The sequence below is a fragment of the Pleurodeles waltl genome, chromosome 11 (genome assembly GCF_031143425.1).
Source record: "Pleurodeles waltl isolate 20211129_DDA chromosome 11, aPleWal1.hap1.20221129, whole genome shotgun sequence".
NCBI lineage: Eukaryota > Metazoa > Chordata > Amphibia > Caudata > Salamandridae > Pleurodeles > Pleurodeles waltl.
Genome location: NC_090450.1, coordinates 90,971,084 through 90,998,668, shown reverse-complemented (window position 1 = coordinate 90,998,668; position 27,585 = coordinate 90,971,084). Strand labels below are relative to the sequence as shown.

The 27,585-nt window shown below is 42.0% G+C and overlaps 1 protein-coding gene across 2 annotated transcripts in view; it reads right to left on the bottom strand.

Annotated features, from left to right (window-relative positions):
* Positions 1–27,585, bottom strand: part of TMEM44 (transmembrane protein 44) — a 143,614-nt gene that overhangs the window by 38,924 nt on the left and 77,105 nt on the right. For both annotated transcript variants that reach the window (XM_069213164.1, XM_069213165.1), the window contains exons 7-8: positions 21,684–21,851; positions 18,235–18,339 (exon numbers count right to left, since the gene is read on the bottom strand). In XM_069213164.1, the coding sequence (XP_069069265.1) occupies positions 18,235–18,339; positions 21,684–21,851 (273 nt within the window). The remainder of the gene's footprint in view (positions 1–18,234; positions 18,340–21,683; positions 21,852–27,585) is intronic.

Below are 27,585 nucleotides of genomic sequence, written 5' to 3'. Positions count from 1 at the left end.
ACAAATGTTTCTAAGTTGTTGAATCGTACAGTGTTTGCAAATACAACATGAAACATTAAACCAAAGCAAAGGAAATACTTATTTGCAAAAGGCACCACATAAAGGCCAAAGCGCTAGTCGTTTATGCAGACTACAAAGAGCAGTCCCAACATCCTACCAGAATATTCAGTTTATTTACTGTAGGACCCTGCTTAGATGTGTTTTTCCTACATGCAGAGAATACAAGACTCCAAGATGGATATTACATTTCTCTTGTGTGATCCGGGCAAAGAAAAGTTGCACATCAAACATGAGAACCAAATTCAAACTGGATTTTAAAATATGGCGATGATATTGGAATAAAACCTTTGAATTTCTGCCTGACTGAAGCCTTGGGATGACATTTAGTTCTTAATGTTGCTTGTTGTATGTATTCTTTTAGTTCAATGCGTTACCGCAGCACTATGAAGGTGTACAAATAGTCTTTGAAATGTGAAGCCCCTGTCTTGGTATAACAAGTTTGAAACGGTATCATAGTGAGAACCCCACACATGATGCCGCCTTACTGGATCCGCAGACCTAGAGTCCATCAGAGTTGGAAAGGTGTATTGCAGCAATAGTAGTACCCCGAAACCACACTGACAACACGCAGACAAAAGCGTGTAAAATATAGGATCACAGACGTGATAGAGGCTGGGAAATTTAGAAAACAAGGAGAACCCTTGACCATGCAATGGCAAGTGAGTGAGCCCAATTTCAAATCCGACAGTTTAAATAGTTCTGTTGCAGGGGGCAAAAATGTCCTATTTACAGTACATACAAGATGATCTCAAGGAAACATATGAGGAAAGTACAACGTGAACTAAGTTCTAAAAGAATCTATCCAGGTATTGCAGAACGTCAGCCATTTTGAAAAGATCACGGGGATGACGGACAGGAAGCAGCACTGATGAAAAATTAGATCATACAAATTGCACCCTCTGACATTTTATCCAATGCTTTTAGGGAAATGATGCCCCAATACTGCAACTGAGAAGAACAGAGTAATTATCCCATAGACCCATTAACTGTCCAATTTGCGTACACTCTGATTATTTCCACTCCCCAGCCATATTAATCAAATCACATTTTAAACTATAGTTCTTAGTCTGTACCAGTTTTTAAAATCCAAGACTCCATGTGTTAGACTTTTCATCCTTGGCATGGTCTTCCTTAACTTTTTGCCTCTGTTTCCCAGGTTGTTTCTGTGTGCTGGACTCTGTTTGTGCTACTCTGAGCACTTTACCACTGCTAACCAGTGCTAAAGTGCAAGTGATCCTATACAAAATGTATATGTAATTGGTTCCTCCATGACTGGCATAGTTGATTTACTAGTAAGTCCCTAGTACAGTGCACTAGAGGTGCCCAGGGCCTGTAAATCAAATGCTACTAGTGGGCCTGCAGCACTGGTTGTGCCACCCACATTAGTAGCTCTGTAAACATGGTGCAGGCCTGCCACTGTAGTGTCTGTGTGTGCAGTTTTAAACTGTAAATTCAACTTGGCAAGTGTACCCACATAAGCCTTCCGTTTTCTTACATGTAAGACACACCTAAGGGAGGCCCTAGGTAGCCCCAAGGGCAGGGTGCAGTGTATGGGTAAGGTAGGACATATAGTAATGTGTTTTATATGTCCTGACAGTGAAATACTGCTAAATTTGTTTTTCACTGTTGCAAGGCCTGTCCCTCTCATAGGTTAACATGGGGGCTACCTTTAAATATGATTAAAGTGTAGATTCCCTTTGGGAGCGGATAGACATGTGGAGTTTGGGGTTTCTGAGCTCACAAATAAAAAATACATCTTTTAGTAAAGTTGATTTTAAGATTGTGTGTTGGAAAATGCCACTTTTAGAAAGTGGACATTTTCTTGCTTAAACCATTTCCGTGACTGCCTGTTTGTGGATTCCCTGTCTGGGTCAGTTTGACAGTTGGGATGGTTGCACCTCTCGCTAGACAGTGACACAAAGGGAGCTGGGGTGTAGTCTGCATTTCCTGATGAGCCATCTGTGATAGGAGGCAGGGGAGGAGTAGTCACTCACATCTGAAAGGGTGCATTGCAAGTCCTTTTTGATGCACATTCTCCATTGCTGGGTTATTTTTGACGCACCCAAGGTACATTTTCACGCTAACAGCGTTAGCGTTGTGTTTAAAATTACATGAAGACCCTTTTTGCATTTTTAGTAATAACTTGACTTGTGTTGTGGATTTTTGTCATTTTTATCTTGTTTTGTTTAGATAAATATTCTCTATTTTTCTAAACCTATGTCGTGTCATTTTTTGTAGTGTTTTCATTAAGTTACTGTGTGTGTTGGTACAAATACTTTACACCAAGCACTCTGAAGTTAAGCCTACTGCTCGTGCCAAGCTACCAAGGGGGTAAGCAGGGGTTAGCTGAGGGTGATTCTCTTTTATCCTGACTAGAGTGAGGGTCCTTGCTTGGACAGGGGGTAACCTGACTGCCAACCAAAGATCCCATTTCTAACACCACGTGTATGAGAACAAGGCACACATTGTTTAGTCTGGTAATTTTGAGGTGAACTGAGCCATCTTTCTAGACCTACCCTTGGGTTGGATTGTTAGGGCAAGGATCCTGCTGCAGGTGGACACATCTTCTAGTAGCAGAATTGCCATGAGGGACCCCATGGGGTAACTACCAGTGCTTTGAGTATTGTGCCTACATCAAAGAGACGTACTGGCACTATGATTGCCAACAACGGCAGCCTCCAAATTCAGAATCCCATTGCTGATGACTTTTCTGAGCACTTCCAAATCCCCTTCTTACTTAACTTTAACAAGGGACGATGACCAAACCCAAAATCTGCATAATTAGAAGTATGCACCTAAAATGTTTGACATCCTCACGTCTGCTCACCTTGCACCACAAAGGAAATGTAGCAACTTAAAATAGGCTTCCAACCTTCTAAAGTGAGAAATTACATTGATAAGCCATCGAAATGCATTCAAAAATGAAAAAAAGAACTTAATATCAGTGGTTTTCAGCAGATGTAAATAAAACAAGAAAACCCCTCAGGTTCTCAAAAAGATGATGTGCCAAACCAATACCCACTGCATATTATGACACTTGCTAGAAGAAATTGGGCTACTGTTGTGTGAAACCCAACTCAAGCAGGAACCAGAATCCTTGTCAGAGTGAAGTCACAAGACAACCCTATATTAAACTGTGCTCAACCCTAAGGTAGATTGGCACAGAGCAGTCCCTCTTAACTCAGAGGCAATGTGAAATGTATTTGTGCAACAACTCAAACAGTAAGACAATAAAAGCATGCTGCAAAAAGTATCCCACACCAACTTAGAAAGATAGAATAGGTTTTAGTAATTAAAACAAGACCCTAACAACAAAAACCCAATCAGTTGAACGAGAGATATGTAGGTTTAAAGATCTCAATGAAAATAGAGCAAAAGTGCCAACAGTGGACCTCTGGTCTCACTGGACCGGGACAAAATCACAAGGAGCATGGCCATATGCAGGGATCCAAGTTAGGCCCGCTGAACAAGGGTACCTTGAATCGTGGTTGTGGAGCGTTGTGAGGTCTCTTGTCGAGGATATATCGTGGAGCGGATGTGATGCACAAGTTCCGAGGGGCTGTGAAGCTGCAATGTGTGGTCCTGTATCATCGCAGATGGTTGATGAAGGCTTTCAATGCTAAATTTGGTGTTGAGGATGTGTCACGCAGCCGAAGCAATGCGTCGGTTCCGAGGAGCTGTGAAGTTGCGATGCAAGAACTTGCATAGTCATTGAAGCTGCCGCTGACAAGAGTTTTGCAAAACGAGGGCCTGCGTCAGGGATGTGTCGTGCAATGGTGGTTCAGATGTGGGCTGCGAGGTTGATGCAGAGTCCTTGTACTGGGAGAATCCTTGCAGCAGAGGAGATGTGTCAGTTCTGCTAGGGTCTGGGCTTCGCAGCAGAGGGGATGTGTCAGTTCTGCTTGATCCACAGATGGGCTGGCAGAGCATCTTCAGGCCCACTTCCAAAGGTCAAGGACTGGGGTCGCACCACTAGGCAGGGTAAAAATCACAGTTGCAGAGTCCAGGTTCTGGTTACAAGAGACAAACCCTTGGATAAATTCTGGAGGCCCTGGGTTTAGTTGCAAGTAGGTTGGCACAACAAGCAGCAAGTCCCTCAGGGCAGGAGTCCAGCAGAGTGGCAGTCTTTTCAGCATCACAGTAGTCTATCTTCCTGGTAGAGTCTTCCACAGGTCCAGAAATGTGTTTAAGAGTTGGTGTCTGAGATACAATATTGATACCTGGGCCTTCATCTGAAGTGGGGATGCACCTAGAGGTTTCCCCTTGAAGTGTGCAGGCTTCCTGCCTCCCCTGCCCTGGCTCTAGACATACAGCCTATGGAGGCAGGACAAAGCCTAGTCAAGTATAAGTAGGACTATGCCCAATTCTGCCTCCAATCATGCCAGTGGTGGCACATCCAGGCACACCTAAGCTCTCTATTAAATGTGACTGACTGGGATGAATGCGCAAACCCCAACTATCAGCTACACCCAGTCAGGTGACCCAGAGACAGGCGACAGTCACTAAATGGCTAAGGCAGGAAATTGCCAACTTTCTAAAAATAGCATTTTTTAAATTTAAATTCCGACTTTACCCAAACAAATTATTTTTCCTTACAATTCCAAGGATACCTAAGATGAACTGGTCACCTGTTACCGTTTGGAAATTACAGCTTATTAAATGTAATAAAGTAACTCCAATGTTACCCCATAGGAGAAGTAGGCCTCTCAAATTTATGTGCTTTCACTACCAGAACATGTAAAGCTTAAAAGTAAATGTCCAATTGTTTAAATACACTGCACCTTGCCCTCTGGGCTGTCCAAGGCCTACCCTAGTGGTAACATATGTATGCCTGGCAAAAGGTGTATTTTGCCCTGTTCAAATGGCAGTTCAGAAACTTCACACACAGACTGCAATGGCAGGCCTAAGACGTGTTTAAAGAAACTACTTAAGTGGGTGGCATGATCAGGTCCACTAATAGCATTTAATTTGTTGCCCCTGGGCACATGTAGTACCACTTTACCAGGGACTTAAAAGTACATTAAGTATGCCAATTGGGGATAAGCCAATGTTACCATGTTTTAAGGAGTGAGCACATGCACTTCAGCACTTGTCAGCGGTGGTAAAGTGTTCAGAGGCATACGGCAGTTGGACATTAGATCAGCAAAAATGGAGAAGGAAGGTAAAAAGTTTAGGGGAAGACCAACCTAGGCTAGACAGGTCGAACACTAGCTAAAAGAAAACAGTACTCACACTAACAGCACAAGCGCTCGGTCTAATGATGAAGTCTGTCACTTCAAAAACAGGAATCATTAAGCATTTCGGGCAAGTCAGACAAATAGCAGAACAAATTTTCCCTCACATCATATTTGCAATGAATGAACACTGACAAGACCATGCTAAGCAATCAATCAATAACACCAGGCTGGTGTTAAACAACCCTTACCTAGTAATATTGTAGGTGTTTCAAAACACAGAAAGTAGGGATGACTATCCCACTCTCATAGGAAGCTCTCCAGAAAACTCTCACTCAAATTATTGTGTATGCAGGGGAACACATTCCAGCCACTCTGGTTAAATCAGCCTTCCAAAGCCTGAACTGATGCTGGCTGAAGATTGTCGACTCCACCTTAAATCTTCCCAAATCAACTAAAGACGACCAGCCTGTATGCTGCACCTTGATCACGTCTTCTCAAAAAAGTCCAATGATGAACACTCAAATCTCAAAAAGTATCTCTCTCTCCTGGGCCTCCCTTTACTGAGACAACCTGTTGCCTCTCAAATGAGCAACTTAATATCAGGAAATAATTTGCTAGGTGAAAACCAGTCAGGATATAAAACCATTACAAATACAGACTCTTTTCAAGTGATTGACTATCTAGTGTTTAACCCTGGGAAAGCAGAGCTTGATCTCAGATTTTCTTTGCGCCTCAAGTGGGTTTCCACAAAAAGGATCATGAGAGATTATACAAGACAAGGATATCCATGGGCCCTAGTTGCTCAGTCCTAAAGTGGCCAACCACTTTGCAGAAGGTCCACCACAAGTGGTAAAATGTTTTTCTCTTAAGCCCTTCCAAGACACTCTGACATTTTGAACCCAGAAGGTCTATACTCTCTCCCCGATGTTCAAAATTTACATGAGGCCCCTTGGTGCTCTAACTAGAAATCTGAACATTGGCATGCTCACAAGATAGAAAAAAAAAAACTGTTAGGAATGAAACTGCTAATTTGGAAGGGGATACCTGTACTTACTCAATAAATTTACTCTGGTTAGGTCAGAACACATTTCTGGGATGAATGTCTACTCAAACCCTTGTAACTTTGGCTCAAGCAACAGACAATTTTCAGAGAAGTGTGTGTTAAATTCAACCACATTAAATAAAATATGTGCTAAACATTAGGAACATTGTTGCACTATATCAAAAATACTGCACTTGACAGAATTGTATTTTCCTTTGTCTGGCTAACCTTGGCAGGAACTAGGTCTAATATCCATCGATTCTAACGCAGCCATGATGTGTTTTTTCATGCTCATTCTGACACCACACGTAACCAAAATGTGCACCAATGCTCTGTATTTACTTCTGTTCCCGAAGAACTATGGAGGAAACTTTTTGTAACATTCCTCTCCTTCCTGCCTGTACCTTTCCTGATCTTGGAAGGCACTTTAGCTTGATAAGATGTCATCAGCAAGTTTATTATTTCTTACTTCTCCCTCCACCCTTCAGTAAGCAAGTCTTTTGCAACTCAGTAGTGGTAGCATCTCCCTTCCTTGTTTACATCCTTCTTCATTCTTGTAATTGTTCATTTCACAATGACCGACACTCAAGCCTCTTCCAAGATATTCTTGCCCTTTTTGAGCAGAGTAAGGTTGAAAACATGGGTGACATCAGCTGAGGCCCACCCTTTGGGGCTGAGAAGCAACACCCCTGCACCTTTTGCTCCTCATGAAGAGTGTCTGTGAGGCTGAGGAAAGGTCAGCCTGACAGACACTCCTCATTTGCAAGTCAGGCATCCAGGAGCTAGACACGCACTATTTGTGCAGGCTTCTGGCTGCCTGAGCTGAACTTTGCTGGGCTGAGGAGGCCAGAGCTCCTGTGGGTGTGACCTCAGCTCAGCAAAGGTCCTCAAGGTCCTATCCCCCATTTATGAGGGACAGGTCACTCACTGACTCTGACCTGGGTGCTTCAGTTTTAAGCCCTGAAGCGTCCCAGACTGAGGCTCAATCAGTGACACATCTCACTGAGATGGGTGGGGTCAACAGTCTCACTGACCCCATATCACTCTGTGATGAGGTCGGGCTGCTGCCTTCCCTCACTGGCTGACCGAAGGTCAACCAGTGAGGTAAGGCAGCAGACTCAACCCTCCTAGGACCTCCAAGGTTGAGCCGCTCCATACTTCGAGTAACTCTGGTCTAAGCAGTTGACCAGGAGTAATGGATTTAGACAGAGTAAGGGGAAAAGGGTTGAGGGAACAATCTGATTGGTTCACTCGGACCAGAGAGTAAGTTTCAAATTATCTTTTGCCAGTGAGATTAAGGTTAGCAGACTTTACCGTGGAGATGAGTGCAGTTGAAGGAGGCCTTTGGAAGGACAGCAGTGAAATGGCTGAGTTACAGGAGTATGTACAGGGTAGATTAAAGTCACCTAAGAAAATGTTTGAAGGGTGGGCCCAAGTAGTCAACAAGGAATTCCATTAATTGGTTTAGGGAACAGCAGCCTCTTTCCTCTGATATGGAAGATTATGTAGAATTTTGTGAGATTCATATTTGCAGTTTGTTGTTCCAGAGACATCCTTTTAAGGGTTTAGCCTTTGGAATTCAGTAGATAACGTCAATACTTCTTGGAATCTCTCCACTGTGGTCCACCCAGCACACAGGGGTGCGAACTAAACTCCTTTTTCTTCCCATCCTTTTTTGGGTGCCCACAGTTTAAATATCTGGAATGTGTGTGATAAACTCTGTGCAACAGCTAAGGAATTCCAAGACATCTGAACTCTCTCTTTGATTCTCTCTTGTAGAAGCTTTATCCATTTTCATACAAAAACTCCATAAACAGAAAAACAAAAAAATAAATAAGTGAGTCCTGTCTTCTATGTACAATGGACCAAGCTAGGAATATGTAGTTAAAGGACAACTGCATCCAAGGTTTTTCTTGCTAGCACTTTCCATTGACAAAATTATCATTGTACACTCCTCCGGTGCTGCCATAAGCCCTGAAATGGGATGAACCACACCCGAAGCAGACAAATAATGTGAGGAACTGGCTCATTGAGTGCCCTGAATCCAAAGAATATTAAGGGGGATACATAATTTAATTTCAGAATATCTATTAACATCTTATAATAGGGAAAACGCTATCAATTCTTATAAGGAAAACATTTTTTGTTTGACCCATCCCCTCCCCCTCTAACTCTTTCACTTCTCGTCATCCCATTACCTGTGTAACTACAGAGACCATTGTAGGTAAATGTAAAAACTTGACTGAGAATGTTTGATGTTGGGGGGCATAATTATACACTGTTGTAAAAGGTGGCGTCTACCACTTAACATCTTGTTCACAAGATACTTCCACCCTTGTGGACTGCACCAAGACTCGTGGAGAGTGATCTATATTGATTACCACTAGACCGCTGACCTATGACCCCCAGCGGAGACACCCCAAAACAGCACAGAGATGGGATCATTCCTCTTGCTTCCCCTTTGCTTACTACACTGGATCATATCACCATGGATCTTCACAGGCTCCAGTTGGACCACGCTCTGCTCAGTGTACAGAGTAGAGAACTTGTCAGCCCAGGATATCTTTCCTGTTGGTTCCACCCATCAGCCAGGCAGCTCCATCCGCCCATCCTCTGAAAACAAACAGGCTGAGCGCCCAATGAAATAGTACAACTTCTAAGGTGGTTCCACCACCTTCCACGCTTAAAGTGAAGGAATTCCCTCCCTCAGACCGTGCGCTTCTAAAGAGATGTCTGGATTTCCTGAAAGAAGTGAAGATCCACCGGCCACTTACTCGGGGTACTATTCAAAAACTTCATTTTTGCATAAAAGTCACTGGTTCCTCAGTTAGACCTATGAACAATAAGATCACTACACGGTAGAACCCTACTCTCTACTGTATTCTTTCCGTGTTAATTTGGTAAAATTGCTTTTCAAGTAAGGGCTCTTGTTGTCCAAGGGGCTGGTAAGCGCTATATAACATCACAAAAATGAACCAATGTGCAACAATTGTTGAGGAATGCCACATTCAAATTAGAATCTTAAAAACGGGTAAACATCAGAAAACGTGCCTCTACCCCTTGTTATGGCCTTTCTCCTCGTAAAAAGGAAATAAAGCGCTTAGTTAACCTCTACATTTCTGAGCATATGGCCCCTTTCGAGATGTTATTGTTACGTATCTGTAAAAAGATTGGTTACAGTCAATTGCTGTAAACGGGACTAGCGGTACAGGAGAGGATGTAGGGCCCAGTTTCCCCAGGAATGTAACTGAGCCCTCCTTCCTCCACCCCCACGGTCCTGTGGTACAGTCCACCGCCCTCAGTCGTGCTACAGGCCTTTAAAGTTGCCAGACTCTAAGGAGTCCGTCACCACAGCTTGATTGGATGGGGAGGAGGGTGGAACTCATGAATATTCATTATTGCACTGCAGTCATAAGAGAAACAGTCTCTTTAGCAAAGGTCAGGCAAGGTTGATTGAAAGAATACAGCCAGCTCGGCTTTGTACATCAGAGGTCACACATGGGAGTGTGCAAAGTTTGTTTTACAGTGGCAAACTTGTGAGAAGCTCACATTTACCCTTTGCGAAGGATGCTACGTTTTAAATTTTCCTTGAGCTTTGGACTTTTTTTCTGCTTAGCATAACAGAAAACCCAAGTCAGCCTCACACGGCTCCCAGAGCGTTATTACGCTATTTGCGACACAATTCGATGCTGGAAAAGTGTAGCTTGAAATGCTGCCGTTAAGATTACGTTTTGCGGACCTGTTGTTCTATGTGCAATGGCACGAGGGAAAGGAACACTAAATTAGACCTGTGGCGCGTGTCTATAACTCGGTTCAAGCCCTTTAATAACCAGTAGGTCGGCTAGAAGGCTATATTGTGAAGACATCAGTGCACTCCGCAGCAGGTACTGATTGTACATTTGAAAAACAAAACTATTAGCAAAGAAGAACCACGGTTGAAGCTTCTCGCGCAACTTATTATACAATATGGTCTTTTCGATTCGAGTTTTTCCTATGGTTGTAAGAGCCCATTCCAAAGAAATATGACTTAAGTGGTTTAAAGCTGAAAATGCTCCTAAAGAATAAGTTGAACCATAGGTGAATTGTGGTCAATTCCGCCATAAACATGCCTATATACTTTCTTTGTGACTGAATAAACTTGTATAACCATGCTTGTATGCCCTCTAGTGGTCAATGTAGAGAACGCACACCATCGATACTGGATAAGATTCATTTTGCATTATTTTATAACGTGTATGTTTCTACCCAGAATCTAACTGACCACTGGATGAATGCACATCACTATCACTATATTGTGCTGTAGATGATAGATTACAGTTCTACATTGTACAATAACACACCCCTTTACAAAAAACACGCCATGTTACCTGAAGTAAATTGAATTCCATGATATGATGGCAATTGCAAACCTCCACTTAGCAGAAACGCCAGAAACCACAAACCACTGCCCTAGTGTAAGGCTCTGAAGCCAACTATGCTTCTACCCATTTTGTAAAGTAATCCGTAGTAGTATAGCATATCTCAATTTATTATGTACAATGTTATACAGCTCAAAAAACACCCACTCCATTCCAACTTGGGACAACTCTCAGATTGAAGCTTACCTATCACCAATTGTATATAGGTTTAATTACAAATAGCACAAATTCTCAAAATGTTTTCTACTTCTCTGCCCATGACTGGCTACCAGACCTTAACTCTGATATCTCACTTGGTGAGCAGTGTCCCTAAATTGACCTTATGTAGAACCAACACTATTCCCCTCCTAAAGTTTACATGTGTGTTGGGGCAGAAAAATCCTTTGCATGGCAAGAGACATGTGCACCTGCCCTGAGTGCCAAACTGTACTGTTGTCAAGATTCCTAGTGCTGATTTTTTTTCATAGGCGAACACAGATCATGCAATTGCGCCATGACATAAGTCTGTCTCATGGATTGCGGTCTTGCTGAACCGGGAGGGGCACTCAAAAAGCTACACTCATAGTGGTAGAAAGCTACCATCTTTACCAGGAGTTAAGCAGCACAAGTCTTGTGGCAGCATATTGTGTGAATATCAGTAGTAGTGAACAGAACCTTTTTACCCTGTCTCACTGATTTAAAGCCTACAGATTCACTGACCTTTTAAAAAATGCTGCTGATGTGTACTTAACTCTTCCTTGGCCTACACCAGGTAGATGTGGAGTGATGCATAGTGCAGGATTAGTGACTCTGAGTTAAGTGCATGTGTGCCTGGCATGGGTACAGTACATGGAAGGTGCAGATTTGTGCAGTGCATGTGTGGTTAGGACATGAGATTGGTGTATATATGCCTGAGAGGAATACATTAAATGAGAGATGTAGTACAGCGAAGTACTTGCGCAGGGACCACATATGCTGGGTGTACGTGTGCTTACATGAAGTACAATACATGAAGGATGAAAAATCGTGGAGCGAGCACATAGTGAGTGTGTGTGCTGGCAGGGTGTGTTTTTTTAAATAACATATCCTGTTAAAGATAGGACAGCTTCAGTGCCAAACAGTGGGTGCAGGTTGTATGTGTGTGGTGGATGCATGGGTACATGTGAGGGTACAATGCATAGAGGTATTAGTGCTAAATAGAAAGTGTGCTATTAAGGTACACTGAGTGTGTGTGCCAGCAATGTTAGATTACAAAAAGATCCTCGGATCCATTTTATAAGGCCTGGGCCTCCCTGGTGAACAAATTAGGAGAAGAGGGAGGAATCCCTCTAGATAGATTTGTGGATTGCTACAATCCTGTGAGCTGGACAGGAACACACACTGGAGGGAAGGAAAGAGGGGACTCCTTTTACATCTCAAAAGAGTGCTCTTTGATTCAGTGATAGAGCACAGGGAAAACAACTCAGGAAGGGAGATGTGGCTGATAAGAGAACCATAAAGAGTAGGGCCGACGGTCAGGGGTTAACCTTTGATGCACATATGACTGTAGCTGGTATCCCAGTGTGAACTCTGGTTAAGTTGTTGACAATCATCTTTGGAGGCGCACCTCTTGTGACAGACCTCTTTCATAAAGGAAGATGAATAGAAGAAGTGCCCACTTCAAAAAAAGCAGAACTCCAACATACAACTTCAAAGACCCAGACCCTAAATTACATTTTGTGTCTAGAAAAGGACTATCAGAAGGGTAGGTTGAGTCCCCTAAAATTTGGCATCTACCAAGTAGCCAGATGGGCTGTGTGAGAAGAGGAAGCTCTGCAAGATTCCTGCCTCCGATATTGACTGGAGGCAAAGGCCGGCTGGGCTCCCGCATGGGCGTGGGACATTACCCAGGCCACCAAGATCACCTGCCCTGGAGCCAAAAGCACCTTCACCTGCCTGCTTGACAAGACCAGTATGCCCTGTGAGGAAGAGAAGAGTGTTGGAGGGAATAAGGTCTAGTGGGGAGCCCTGCAAGAGGATTCCCTAAGTGAGGTTTTAGGCTGTAATAGAGTTTGGGGCATCACTGCAGATGGAAAAATAACTGATGTACCATCAGGTCGAGCCCATACCATGAGCTGCTCCTGACGAAGTCCCCAACGAGGTTTGCTGCGACGCTGCCAATGGTGTCACACCCTTGTTGGAGCTCTGGATCACACCATCACCCCCTCCCCAGCTAGGGGGGATAGTCATTTACCAATTTAGGCTGGAGAGCGGGAGTAGATCCGATCACTGGAACCAAATTGGAGCACTGCTCAATAGGAGGAGCCTACTCTGCCAGGTGCTGCTGCATCCATTGCGAGTGGCTGGACTTCGCCATACAGGATCTGAACTGGGAAGGGCCAGAGGAGAGGGCACTCGCTGCACTGCTGAACACTGCCCTACCACCATAGCAAGTAAGACTGAAACCTGGCTTCTGGGGCCCCAGGTGACCTGCTGCTAATGGTGCTGCTGCAACATAGACACTTTTGACTAAACTCCTAAAGCATCAGGTAGGAAAACTCTCGAGAACAGCCTACTAGTGTACATTCCATGATGTGGCCACCAGTTAATTGGGAATAACTGTGGATATGTTACATGGAGGGCGGGACAGGGATTTGCCTGACAACTACTAGATTCCTGACCTCAAGGAAAATTATGTTGTTGCTTCTGAATGTCGTATTCGCATTAGGAGAATTACAAATAAAATACTACTTCTTCTTATAAAAGTAAGTATTTGGCTGGACACTGATTTATTGTTCAAACTATTTGCATTTTGAGTTATAAGTCATGTTCAGTAACCTGTATCTACTTCCCCCCACACATCCAAGAAAGGTCTTGACTTCTCGTCCACAGCTACCACCAAGAGTCAAATACATTATCTGCATTTGGCCCAGTTGAGCAGGATCCATAGTAGATCGGGCTCTGGAACACCAGGAGTAAAAGGCCTCTGACTCCACAGTTGGGCCCAGTAGCCCCTGACTGCCTCATGGCCCTCTGAAAGAGGTTCTGCAAAGGTGGCACAAATTTGTCTCCTTGAATCAATATACCATTTTAAGTGACTATTCTGCTGCCCTCAAAAATCCTGTAAGTCCCTGTTCAAAACCTCTTTCCCTGGCCACCGTGGACCAACAATGCCCATGATTATTTCCAGGACCAGAGCTTCATCCAAAGTGGCACATCATTCTTCTATGACACCACACAGCTATTAAACACACTTTACCTTCATCACCCACTGTTGTATGCCCCAATTAGCTCAAAAAAGTAGTCCTATTGGTATGTACAGACTGCAAGAATTTTATTTAAAGTCCTGAGACTCTCAATATGTATTGCTTTCATGATTTATTTTTTACAGCAGTCAGAGAAGGAAACAAACAGAAAAAGGACTGGAAACAAAGACACCCTTTTAATAGCAGAAGTCATAGTACCAGAAACACCGGGCTCACGCCTGCAAATGAATTTTATCCAGGCACGCAATTAGCTTTATATGAGGTGTGTGAAACAACATTCCCTGGTGTCTTTTGCTGCTGTTCAGTCAGAAGTAAGTTCTTTCTCTGTTCATTTTTTTGGTATAACCTCCTGTTTATTATTATTCTAAGAATCATTGTAAAGTTTCTCATTATTTGCTTAGTTATTGGAGAATGTGTCCGCGTGTCTCTTTATTCCACCACCTTTTGCTGCACACCATCCAACCCACTTTAGAGCTCATGTTTACTCTGCAGAGGCTGTTGTGGGGCCTATTCCCTCCAAGTTGGCCATCATTCACTGAACAAATACATCTCTTCAGAGTACTGAATCAATCCGTTTGCCTTTCAGACTTTCCTCCATGCAAACATCAGAGTAGGGGGGGGACACACCTACCATTATTCAATAATATGGTTTCAAAAATCTTTATTGTGCAGGGTTTGAACATGACATTTTTTTTGATTGTTTAAACTGCAGTGAGACATTATACAGGTTCATCAACAAAAATCTGGTTTATGTGGATTCTTTGGCATGTATTGTTGTTAGTGAAGAGATTTGTAAGGTGAATTTAAGCATGTTGTTGACAGTTCTGTTGCAATCTCTGTTAAGATAGCAATGACTGCATCTATGAGTGCAATAGTCCAGGATGTGGGTGAAAATGTTAAATAGGTGACTTTGGTTCAGACCCAGACTGCTGGTAGCAAAATGTCAAATGTAAATGCCTCTGAGAACAACTACATGTCACCAGATGACTTAAGGTGTCATTCCCCACTAACCTACTGAAACCAACATTTAAAGAGAGCATGTAAACAACATTCCTCTCTATAATTTGGGGAAGTACCACTGCCAAGTTATTTCAACCAGGGTCAGAGCTATGAGAGAGGGTTTTCTATGCTGTATGAAGTGGGACTGCCAGGCGGAAAATCGACTGACCATAACCCGTGCCTAAGAAGACGTAACGCCTCATCCGTGTGCCATATGAAAATACATCACTTCACATACATCCCAGCACCGTTGCCATACAAACACAATCTTCATAATAAAAGATGCTGATACATATGTCTGCACATACTCTTGCCATCACTGTCCACACATTCTGCAGCATAGATCCTCCACGTTGGCTTGGTCTACAGATGGATTATGGGTTTGCATTTTGCACTGTTGCTTTCCTTGTCCTGTGTGCCTGTTTAACTGTGTATGTTTTTTAGTGTACCACTCTTGTTATAAAAAACTCAATAAAGAATTGAAGCAGAAAAAAGGAACTCAGCCACTGAATACAGAAGACCTGGAGAGGCCTTACCCTCACTGGGAGGTCCTCAGGGTAGTGGTCTCTTCGGGGTCGCTCCACCTTTAACGGCATGGAGCTCCTCACCTGCCACTACCCCCCCCCCCCCCCACCTGGCAGACAGTCACCTTCCATGTGATGTGCAGGCATTGTGGACTCTAGCTACAACCTTCACAGAACGGTTCACAGGCTTTACCAACACCCCATGCCTTCAAGCTCATCTTCTCTGGAGACCCCCAAGGAGACCTCATCACCAAGACGGTGAAGGAAACTTTTCTCAACCTCTCCAGTACTGTAGACATTAAACTTCACATCATGGCTTGGCCTTGCCCTCAGCTCCTTGCAAACTCTCATCTTCCCCCTCCCCTCGGCCCCCAGTACCACAGGACTGGTCTGTCGATTTAGCCATTCCAATCCTGAACGGCCTCACGTCTCCGCCCACTATGTTTAACCAGACTGAGCCAAACAACATTCACACAGTTGTGAGCCAAAGGTCATAAATGAGGGTGCAATTTGAAGCTCTGACTCTCTTAAAAATTCATCGACCCTGATATGTTTTATACCGTGAGAGAATGCCATTCATTGAAAGCAACAATGGCTCCATTTGCTCCTTGAATACGCAGTAGTGGGAGGGTGTCTCACTCTTTCTAGCCACTGGGCAGAGGAGGAGGTGAGGCAGAGAGCACAGAAAACTGACAATAACATCTAAATGCCAAATATTAGCAGGACCACCGGAATTATGCGACAGGGTGGATCAAATTATGAGGCAGCGTTTACTGAATTATGCGACAAGAGAAAGGAAAAATGCAGCGTAATGCAACACATTTTGTGACAGTATTCCTACATTATTTTGCCTTTTTTACATGTTAACGCTGTCTGGGCAAAGGTTCCACATCATTAGTAACAGTTTAACACTTAAATACAGCAATATACAATTGAATGGTGGCCAGTCGACTTTTGCAAAGGGCCGTACGGGGCAAAAACGTGTTGCCGCATTTTTAGAAACTTTGGATCTGACTGAGCGAAAAACATGTTTTTAAAATAAAATCTGCACATTATGCACCAGATGATGGATTATGTGGCAAATCCATAATTATGTGGAAATTGACGTGGGTCCAGAATCGCACGATAATTGGATGGGCTATGGCTACATGGTATAGCTCCACAGAGAAGCAAGAAAAAGAGAAAAATGATTGGCAGCATCCTCACATTCATCTGTTCCTTGCTGTTGGAGCGCGAGCTGGGCACTGATCTCAGCCTGCGGATCACACAGGCCTGATGAGCTAATGTATCCCATGGAGGGATCCGGGTGTCACTGCAAGGTCACAGCTTCAAATTCTACGGGGCCTCTGCACCTTTCCGCCTCCAAGAAAGTTAAAACCACTGGGGTGGGTTAAAATTAACAGCCATTAAGTAGGTCACTGGAATTACACGATTGTGCAGCTGCGGCCTTTTTCGCATAATTATAGATTTACCCAATTTGCCTCATGATCCACCAACTGCTGCATAAACTGCAAATTTTATTTAAAAAATGGTTGCTAGATCAAACGGTTCAAGAGTTACTAACAGTGCAGCGACAACTGTTGCCATGCAGTGGAAGGCACTTTGCAAAGATTGACTGGTCACCACCTTTTTTCTGCTTAGTTCTACATTTGAGTGTAAATCTGGATCAAATGAGGTGCCACCAATTCTGAGACACAGTGTTAGCAAGTGCAAGAATGACATATACTACCATAACATGCACCGCATTAAACCACATAATTTGCCTTTACTTGACGCATAATTTACTCAACTCTGTCGCATAATTTGGCCCTCCTCTGCTGCATACTTCTAGTGGCCCTGCTAATAAAGGGGGGTGGGGGGTCAACGTGGGCTCTATAAATGCGCCTGCTATTATACCATAACACAGGCTTTGAAAGAAGTCATTTTCAGTCACATGCCCGGTCAAGGTAGCACCGAATGCTCTGTGATTTGAAGCTCACTGTACTTTATACATAGAATGGACACAAGTTCAATTGGGAGTTCTTCATCAAGCCATGCTTTGCATTTTAATTTCTGATGGAGAAACACCAGTAATGTACTGAAACAAAAGCCTTCCTTACTTAAAAACAAAAGGTGCCAAAGTGAAAGTGGAAACACGTTAAAGCTGGTAGAAGGCGCCATCTAGTGGCATTAGCGTGTTAGCTGCTTCGTCATTCTGAATGGGCCTGTGGTTACAAAGCTATAATTATAATGTTTGTCGCACGATCTCTGGGCCTTCAAAAAAGTGCAGGGCATAGGGAATAATGACTCCCCTGCTCCCCAACCCATTCTAACGTGCCCGAGTAACGCCTATTAGCACTATACCCAATGCCACGTGAATTATGTGGCAGGGTTGGGCCAAATTATGCGGCAGGGTTGACTAAGTTATCCGTCAAGAAAAGAAATTATGAGGCATAATGCTGCACATTTTATGATAGTATTACTTTCTAATGTGTGTGCTTCACTCTTGTTAATACTGTAGGATCAAAGTTTTGCCTCATTAGTACTAGTTCCACACCCACATACAGCTATAAGTGACTGACTGGTTAATCTTTGCAAAGGGACTTCCACGGCCTGTAAACATACGTTGCCGTGCTTTAGTAACTTTTGATGCGTTTGAGCTAAAAACATTTTTGTTAAAATTTGCACATTATGCAGTAGATGATGGTTTATGTGGTAAGTGTGGCACATCTATACTTATGCGGCTGCAGAATCACATAACTGACTATACCTTTTTTTGACTTTATTGTTTTTCCTTATGGCCATCCTTACCTTCTGCACAGGTTCAATACTCAGATCCATGTAGCGGCCTATTTCCGACACCTTGTGAGAGGTTCTCGTAGTTGGGAACATTTTGAGTGGAGTCCAATTTGAACTCTAAAAGCAAAGAAGATTTTTAGTATTTAGAAAAATATTTGTTATTTAAAAGATGCATTTAAAACAGATTCAAAATGTATTGAAGACGTTCACAAAAACCTCTCATTATGTGGCACTTTTATCTAAAGCGTTTCAGATACAACAATTCTGTTGTTATCATGTAATAGTAACTGAACTTATTTGATCAATCTATGAATGATGAAAGGGAGAGTTAGGATGTGCAGGATTCAGTCCTACCACCTGCAGATAACAACACCTCAGCAGCAAGCACTTAACTCACTGAGCTACATCACTAGCTGAGCAGCAGATCCTCAATTTATTTTTAAAGGTACTCAGGAGTGAAAACAGGACAAATATAGGAAAACTAATTTTTCTAATGCTTTTGAAATTATTTGAAATCTATAGTTTACCCTAATGCCCCTTCTTCAATCACCCAGTAAAGTTGGGCATTAGTAGGGTGCTCATGCATGAAGTCTAAACCTTCTGTCAATATCAGAACATATGCATGGACTAATATGTGAGTCTCTTCTCTTGTGGCGTAAGTTATGCTTCGCAGTCGTGAGTTAGAAATACCTGAGAGATGTGCAATATTTATCTTCATAAATCCTACGTGCACTCCTAGCAAGCTCTAGCAAAGCCTATAGATCTGGCATGCGTTTTGAGTCCTGAGTAAAACAAACAAAAAAATCTTTCTGCAGTGGAAACAGAAAACAGAAAACATTTGCTTCTGATTGCAATGAAATCTATGAGATAAATAATGAAATGTGTTTTGATGCAGTGTAATTTTAGGATGTGAAATAATCCCTCATGCATGTGAGTGCAAGCCTTCTATAGGAGGCAGAATGATAGATCAAACAGCTGATAGAATATGGTGAGAGAAATACTCCTCAGGTCGGACCCAGCGCCCCCTCTATGTATATTTCAATGACTTGGTAACAGTAGGCCAGGCACACATGTGCTGTCATGAAATAGAGTTTGGGCCAGACTGTTTCCATTGGAGCAGGATCAAGACTGATTTGCACATGGCTGGATCCAAACTGAGGTGGCATGGTGTGCAAAATAACGATAGGCTGGGATGTGTAATTACCAGTGGCAGAGATCAATTCAAGCATTCCATCCATCACTTTTTTGGTATTTTTTAGTGTGTTGCCCTCAGTGGGATAGGCATGCCCAGACAAGGGTCCCGTAATCACTGTGTCACTGAAATCAAGTAAAACTAGCCCCATGAGCCCTATCTAGGGTGAAGCTGGTCCTGGGGTGCTTTTATTCTGGTTCAAGGAGGTCCTGGCCTGGCAGTTCGGGCTGGACTGTTCCCATTGGAGCAGGGTCAAGACTGATCTGAACACAGCTGGGTCCAAACTGAGATTGCATGGTGTGCATCAACCATCCCATCTGTCACTTTGTATACCTAAACAAGACGTTCCAGGCCCAATTGTTGGGTGCCACACTAATAGACAGTGGCTTAGGACATTACCAACAGGCAGTGTCAGACTGTGGTGGCACTAAGCTAATGAAGCTCCTTTACTAGGAAGGGCCATAGCCAAGTGTAAAATAATTATACACATTTACCTATTTGTAATGCATGTCTTTCCAGCCCTCTAACTCCCTTCACTTTATCCCGAAAGTATGAAAGAGGCATAAGGTGATTATATCTACAAATCAAAATGTATTACACACCTTCAAATTGTGTGTTGCAGTCTCAGTAAGCTTTGGTAAAGACAAAAGGTTTGGCTTTTTAGCAGTGTTTTGCAATATTTGTGAGACTTAGTATGTATTGCCACCTCCTTTCCAAGACGTAAAAGCCATGTAATTCATAATGAAGAAACATCCTGGGCTACAGCAATGTGGAAGCTGTGCATTGGGTTCTTTTCCTGAACAGAGGGTATTAGCAGAGTTAAGTTAAAGCTTTATAGAAGAGTGTTAAAAATAGGAATCAGAAGAAGCTTGGATTGTAAGTGGTGAACTTAGAGGCATACCCAATTATTGCTTGTTTGTACTTTTAACAAAGGGCTAGTATTTTTCTTGCATCTTTAGTAACGTTTATGTGCATGCCTGCCTTTCGTTTGTGATAAAAGGCTGCAGATTCAACATGATCTTATCATAAGTGCGAAATAAAATAAATAAAGCTGCAAGGATGATTAGTGAAAAGCACTGTGTATTTTTAACGTGCTAAGGCATTCAAACAGCAAGTACTTCCTGAATAAAATATCCATACACCAGCAATTAAAACGTTATTCTGCCAGCAAAGTAAAACAGCAAAGAGCACATATTTGCTCTAGTCTAACAAAAGGACCACTTGAAACCCTTCATTAAAACCTAATGGGAACTCAAATGGGACAATGTAACCAGCCACAAAAAGCCACGACCATCTGGGCGGCCACGCAAGCAAAGGCAAACCATGAAAAACATATATGAAAACCAAGCATTGAACCAAAGCCCTCTTTGTCTCTATACTCCTTCATGTACTTCTTTGAAGGATTGATGGTATGGATTCACTCACTAATGCCGTCTGGAGGCATATCTAAAAACAAATTTGCTACTCATCAAATTTTCAAAGAAAGTTTTATTCTTTTTAATAGGGTGTTATAGCACTTCAGAATTGTATTGTTTCTATGCCAGTCAACGTGTTCAAGTGATTTAACTTCTTTCGTAGGAATGAGGACAAGTGAGGGAGAATTAGGGGCTTCATTGAACATAGCAGCAATTATCTTTAGTATTCTCCCAGAGACCTAGAATTTCTTCTTTTCTGTGGAACACTCTATCACCTTCAGTCTTAGCAGATGGCAAACTTATTTAGGCACCAAGGATCTGCTCATAAGGATGGAGAGCCATCAACAGTCTTACATGAAACACATTTCAGTATTTGGTTTGCTAAATAAAGAAACAAAACTACTCATCACCCACCTTTTAAGACCCACTGCACCCCTCAGAAGTTAGCAAACTGCCATGCATACACATTGATGCTGAACTTGGCACAAATGCACAGAAGGGCACTTTGGTCAACAGCTCTTTTTACAAGTGAAACTACTGCATCCTGTCATGCCTTATATCCCTGCTGTGGAACAGTCGCCAATGTGTTTGGCTGTAGAGCACCCCTAATAGAACACGATTAAACTAACTCTATTAATACCATCTTAGCAAAGCAGCAGTCAAATAATCATCATAGTTTGAGTTTTTAGTTTTTTTATACCAGTCGCAGTTCAATGCAGCTCGATGTTCATGATACTCCACCTTACGTTTAAATATATTCACGGTCAGGTGTCCAGTTACTGGCCACTCCACCTCTTGGCAGTCTACCAATTAGTCCATATCTGTCTGATTTACTAATTAGGAGATGCACTCACCTTTTCCCCATCCATCCCCTCCAGCTTCTCTTCCAACTCGTTCTCTTCCTCCGCTTCCTCCTCCTCCCGTGCCAGGAGTGCCCGCATGTCCGGAGTCTCAAAGGTTTGCACCACTAGCCCCATCTTGCGGGTGAACTTGCTTTTCATGAGGCAGGAAAGAATGGTGATCTGATAAGGTTGCAACCTTGTCAAGGATGGTTACTTAGAAGATGGTGGTGGCTCAGTGTTTATGTAGTAAGCAAAGCACGACGGGGACCCGCAGTGAGACTAAGATATGAGGACCAATTAACCAGCCGCCCCTGGTGTGAAGTGGTCACCCAACATTTCCCTGCATATGCGTAAGCGCCTGTATTATAGATGCAACAGTGATCTCATAATCCAATGACTACACCCTGCAAGCGGAAGGCAGAAAAGTCTCAAAACGAATAGCAGCTTTTTCTCTTACTCTGATATGGCAAAAGGTATCGAGAGCTATACAGATTAGCTTTTTTCACCAATTAACTAAATATGTATATGTATATATATATATATATATGTATATATATATATATACACACACATATATGTTACACGTATTTTCTTCTCCAATAAAAAGAAAAGTCAAGACACAAGCGATCAGTTGCAAAATATATTAACAAAACAGAAAGGGTCTTCCTCCCAACGCGTTTCAGCCGTAGCCTTGTTCACGGATGGGGGAGAGTTACATTCAACACAATTAAATACACACATAAACATAAAAGAGGGACTCAATATCACATAATGTATATACCAGTTTCGAAAACAATGGGTGCCATCTTGTAATGGATTGTGAATTGGTTTTCATTTAGATCACATACTTAACTGCCATCTAATCACCATCAGACTGTAATTAATTACACATATCCTGTACAATACTAATTGCTATTTTGTATTTTTTTAAGAAAACTTACTATACTCAAATATTTAAACGTACATTCTTATAATCTTGATACTGATTATTGAATCTAAATGAATACCTGACCACTATAACAAAAATTACAATTATTTTAGTGGTCCACCCAAATATGTATGTAAAGTCCAATAAAAAAACAAACAAACAACAAAAGTGACATTACTAATAAAATACCAACAACCTCAGCTCGTTTGTGATGTCCACTCAAGTAGTAGGAGAAACTACCCAAAAAAAACCTTTATCTTCCAAGATGTATATTCATTTCTTCACTTAAATTCAAACCATTAGGGGAAAGAGTCATAAACTTGATAATGTATTTAGATTCGAGAATACATAGCATTTTTTGTCTGTCCCCACCGCTCGGATTTGGTTTGATTTGGTTGCACATCAGATAACTTAGTAGTCTTTCATCACCTTGGTGCATCTCATGAAAATGTCGTGCCACAGGATAACTGCGATCTAAATTGCGAATAGCTCTAACATGTTCTAATATACGCTTTTTCGCCTTGTGTATTGTACTGCCCATGTAGATTTTGTTACATGGGCATCTCAAGCAATATACGCAAAATTCTGTATTGCAGGTGAAAAATCCCTTGATCACGTAATCTCTTTGTCCATTGCCCACCTGTATACTTTTACAGTCATTACTATATCTACAAGCTTTACAATGGTGACAGCAGAAAAAACCTGAAACTGCAGATTTTCCAATATCCAGTTTATTACTGCTTGTCACCATGTTATGACTTATATTGTCCTGTAATGATCTACCCCTGCGATAAGTTAACGCAGGGCTACTGCCTAGAAATTCCTGTAAGTCTGGATCAGCCTGGAGAATATGCCAGCTTCTCGTAAGAGCTTTTCTCAGATTATAAGTCTGATTAGAATAGTTTGTGATAAACCTAATCTTCTCATCAGTGGTGGTGTGAGGTTGTGCTCTGTACAATATTTCAGATCTCGAACAACCTTCCACCTTTTTAACAGCCTGATTGATAATACTGCTGCTATAACCTCTTTCTTGAAACCTTGAACACATAACCAAACATTCCTGTTGATATTTCTCTTCAGTGCGACAGATACGTCTTGCTCTCAATAGCTCTCCGTATGGAATACTTTTAATCAAATTGGGTGGGAGGGCACTCCTGGCATTCAACAGACTAGTCCCTGCTGTTTTCTTCCTATAGAGGTTGGTGTGCACAAAGCCATTCTCTACAGTAACCTCAACATCTAAAAACTGGATGGACGTGTCACTGTGCTGCTCTGTCAGTATTAGATTGTATTCATTATCATTCAAATGTGCCACAAAGTTCAATGCCGATTCTGCATCACCTTTCCAGATGATGAAGATATCCTCTATATATCGGCACCACAGCAGAACTCTGTCCTCATATTCCGCTATATTAGATGAAATCTGTTCCTCCCACCAACCCATAAAGAGGTTCGCATAACTAGGAGCAAAACATGTACCCATAGCAGTCCCTTGGACTTGCTTATATATTTGTTCATCAAACAGAAAAAATTTGTTTGTAAGGCAGTACCAGATCATATCACAGATCATTTCAGTATGTAATAGATATGAGATAGGTCTTGCTCTCAAATAGTGTCTGACTGCTGTAAGACCTAATTCATGTTGGATGCACGTGTACAAGCACGTAACATCTAATGTCAAAAGCAGAAATTCATCCCTCCATCCCAGGCCACCACCATCCTCAAAAATTGTGTAGTATCCTTCACGTAGGAAGGTAAACTTTCCACAAAAGGCCTGAGGAAAAAATCTATGTATCTCGAAGTATTTTCCAGTAGTGACCCTATTGCCGACACAATCAGTCTACCAGGTGGATTTTGTTTGTCTTTATGCAGCTTTGGCAAAAGGTACAGTACTGGGATTCTAGGATGATCACATTTGAGGAATTGGTATTCTTCCCACACCAATAAACCCTTATCTCTCCAGTCAGTCAACAGCCCATGATACTGTATGTTGGACAATTTCAGTTCCAAATGATTGGCAGGGGTATATCAATTAGAATCACTTAACTGCCGTTCTCCTTCCCATACATAATGGTTCTTATCTAGGACAACTACATTGCCCCCCTTATCAGACTCACGGATAACAATATTGGAGTCATTATTGAGATTATCCAAAGCCATTTTCTGTTGCATGGTGAGATTGTCATATTTCATATTTTTATAACTATATCTCATTTTCTTAAATTGGCTGATCATGTCTTTTTCAAAAACCTGAATAACATCACACTGAACGACTGGTAGAAAGATAGATTTAGGCTTAAAAGGACTGGGACATGAAATATCTGTCTCAATACCCAAGTTGTCTAAATTTACAAATGGATCATCATGTGTGTTGGTATCAGAATCCAACATTGATAATGTATGTAGTAAGTCTATATCTGAAATACACAGTTTGCTAATTCTATTTGTTTTTTCCAGAGTAGTTTCTTGCGACGTTTTATTTTTGTACCATTTTTATAGTTTTAATTTCCTTATAAAATGGAAGAGATCTATCCGAGTTTGTAAATAATCAAAGTTATTGGAAGGGCAGAAAGAAAGTCCTAGGGCTAAGAGTTTTTCTTCCTCCTGAGTTAAAGCCCTGTTTGACAGATTTACTACTGTCATTACGGAGCTTTGCATGCTCGTGTGGTCATCCCTGTTCCTGGAGGTCCTTCTTTTCTTTATTTGTGCTCCCTGCCCCTGGGTAAAAAAAATCCTTCCTTTGTTCTGTCCTTCCTTGGTATAAGAGACGGAATTGTTTCAAAAAATTAGATCTACTAGCACTGGTATCCACATTTGTGTTTTTGCCTGGAGGATTTGCAGATGTGTCAGACAGACTACTATCAGACATCACTTTCTTCCGGTAATCTCAAATTGATCTCTATTGCTCCACTATTTTCAGACATTGAAGGTTCCGTGTAGTCCTCCGTATACATATGGTCATATTTACGGTGAAAGGTCAGGATCCTCCCTGATTGATAGTCTTTAAAGTCCCGTATGAATTTCCTCTGTTTCTTTGTAGTGATCTCTTCTTCAAACTTGGAAAGTTTTTTTATCTAAATTGCCCTTCACTTCATCAAAGGCACTTTGTGAGACTGTTGTAAGGATCAAATTGGTAGTTTTATCAATCTCTTCTAATATTTTCACTCGTTCCTTAGAGGCATATTTGATCAAGATTTTCATCATATTGAGCTAACTGACCTTAGAATTCTCCGCCCATTCATCCAACAGTTCCGGATCAGGATCCTCATACGAGGGAATTGTATAAATGCGTAAACCTCTCGGAACACGTTCAGCCTCAATATATTGCTGGAGAGATTCAATCTCCCACCACTAAGAGTGTTCTTTCCTCATCACTTTCTCCAATTTATCATACAGAAGTTGTACTTGTAACCCGGAACTTATAGTGGAACCTCCTTGTAATGTATCTCTTTCACGAGCATATTGGGTGAAAAAAAGTTTACTAGACATTTCCTTTCTTCGAACTTCTAATGAGGAAGCCATTTCTGAAAAAACGATATAGTCCTTACTAAAGCAACTGATCAAATGTGGGCACAACTTCAAATCAAGTGATCAAAAAATCAAAACAAAAGCCCACTCCACACCACACATTGTCCAGTATAAGGATTGATGTAGTCAGAGTCAGAAAGTCCAAATCTATTATGGCTTGGAGTATAGCACTCACCAAAGAGTTCCTACAAACTGCACTCCACTATGCAAACATTTTAGATCTTAGTCTTGTCTGAGCCATTCCTGTGTTGCTAAAGTGCCAGCCCAAAAAGCAATATATATAAATATAAATCTCATTGCCAGTTCGCTAATAAATAAATATAAAGATTCAAACTTATTTAGTTACCCCAGAGTGGTGTTGTGGTGTAAACGAACATCCTTCAGTATAGGCTGATTCTCTCCAAGTGTTAATGCCTTGTTATCGTTCCATGCAATATCTCGGAGACGAAGACGAAATTCTCATATCTGTTCTAAATGTATCCAAGAGCGCTGCAATTATTATTTCCCAGCCGCGCGTTCAAGGATATCTAACAGTTCACCGCTGTCTATTTGGATAAAGCCCGCGGTCGCGTTGCTTTTAGTAAAAGTTTCCTCGTGTCTTCGGGCTTACTTCACAGCATCGCTTTCAAGAATATCTACCAGTACACCACGGTCTGTTTATGAAAAGGCCCGCGGTCGCGTTACTTCTAAAAAGGATTTCCTTGTGATATTGAGTCCCTGTTTTATGTTTATGTGTGTATTTAATTGTGTTGAATGTAACTCTCCCCCATCCGTGAACAAGGCTACGGCTGAAACGCGTTGGGAGGAAGATCCTTTCTGTTTTGTTAATATATTTTGCAACTGATCGCTTGTGTCTTGACTTTTCTTTTTATTGGAGAAGAAAATACGTGTAACATATTTATGGGATTCCCGTTCCCATGTCAAGACCACCACGTGGAGCCTCGATATTTCGGGAAACTTTGTTGGACATATATATATATATATATATATATATATAAACTTTTGCCTACACCGTGGTATAATTCTTTGGCCCAGATCTGGTATCTTTCATGTAACAGAACACTGCATGAAACACTGCAGCACTATGGTCCACAAACAAACAAAATTGCCCAGTGTCAAATCTACAGAGAGCTGCTGGCTGATGAAGTTATGTCATAGGTGGCATTCGTGCTATGCATTGTGCCACGGTCCAGGGGCGAGGGAGAGATGTCTGGTGTGGACCTTGTACTCAAGTTTCACTCAGGTGCACATTACTACAAGAGGACATCCAACTAAGGGTCAAGTGACTAAAATATGCCATTTGGCTTAAAGTACCAATTACATGTTGGAATATCAAGCTGCATGCTACTTGTCTACTGTTTGGATGTGGTTTGATTTGGAATTAAGATTTCACCCAAAGCTAGATCAGTCTGTCATAACCGTCTGGCCTCTGGTCAATCCTAGGGGTGCTTGCCTTGG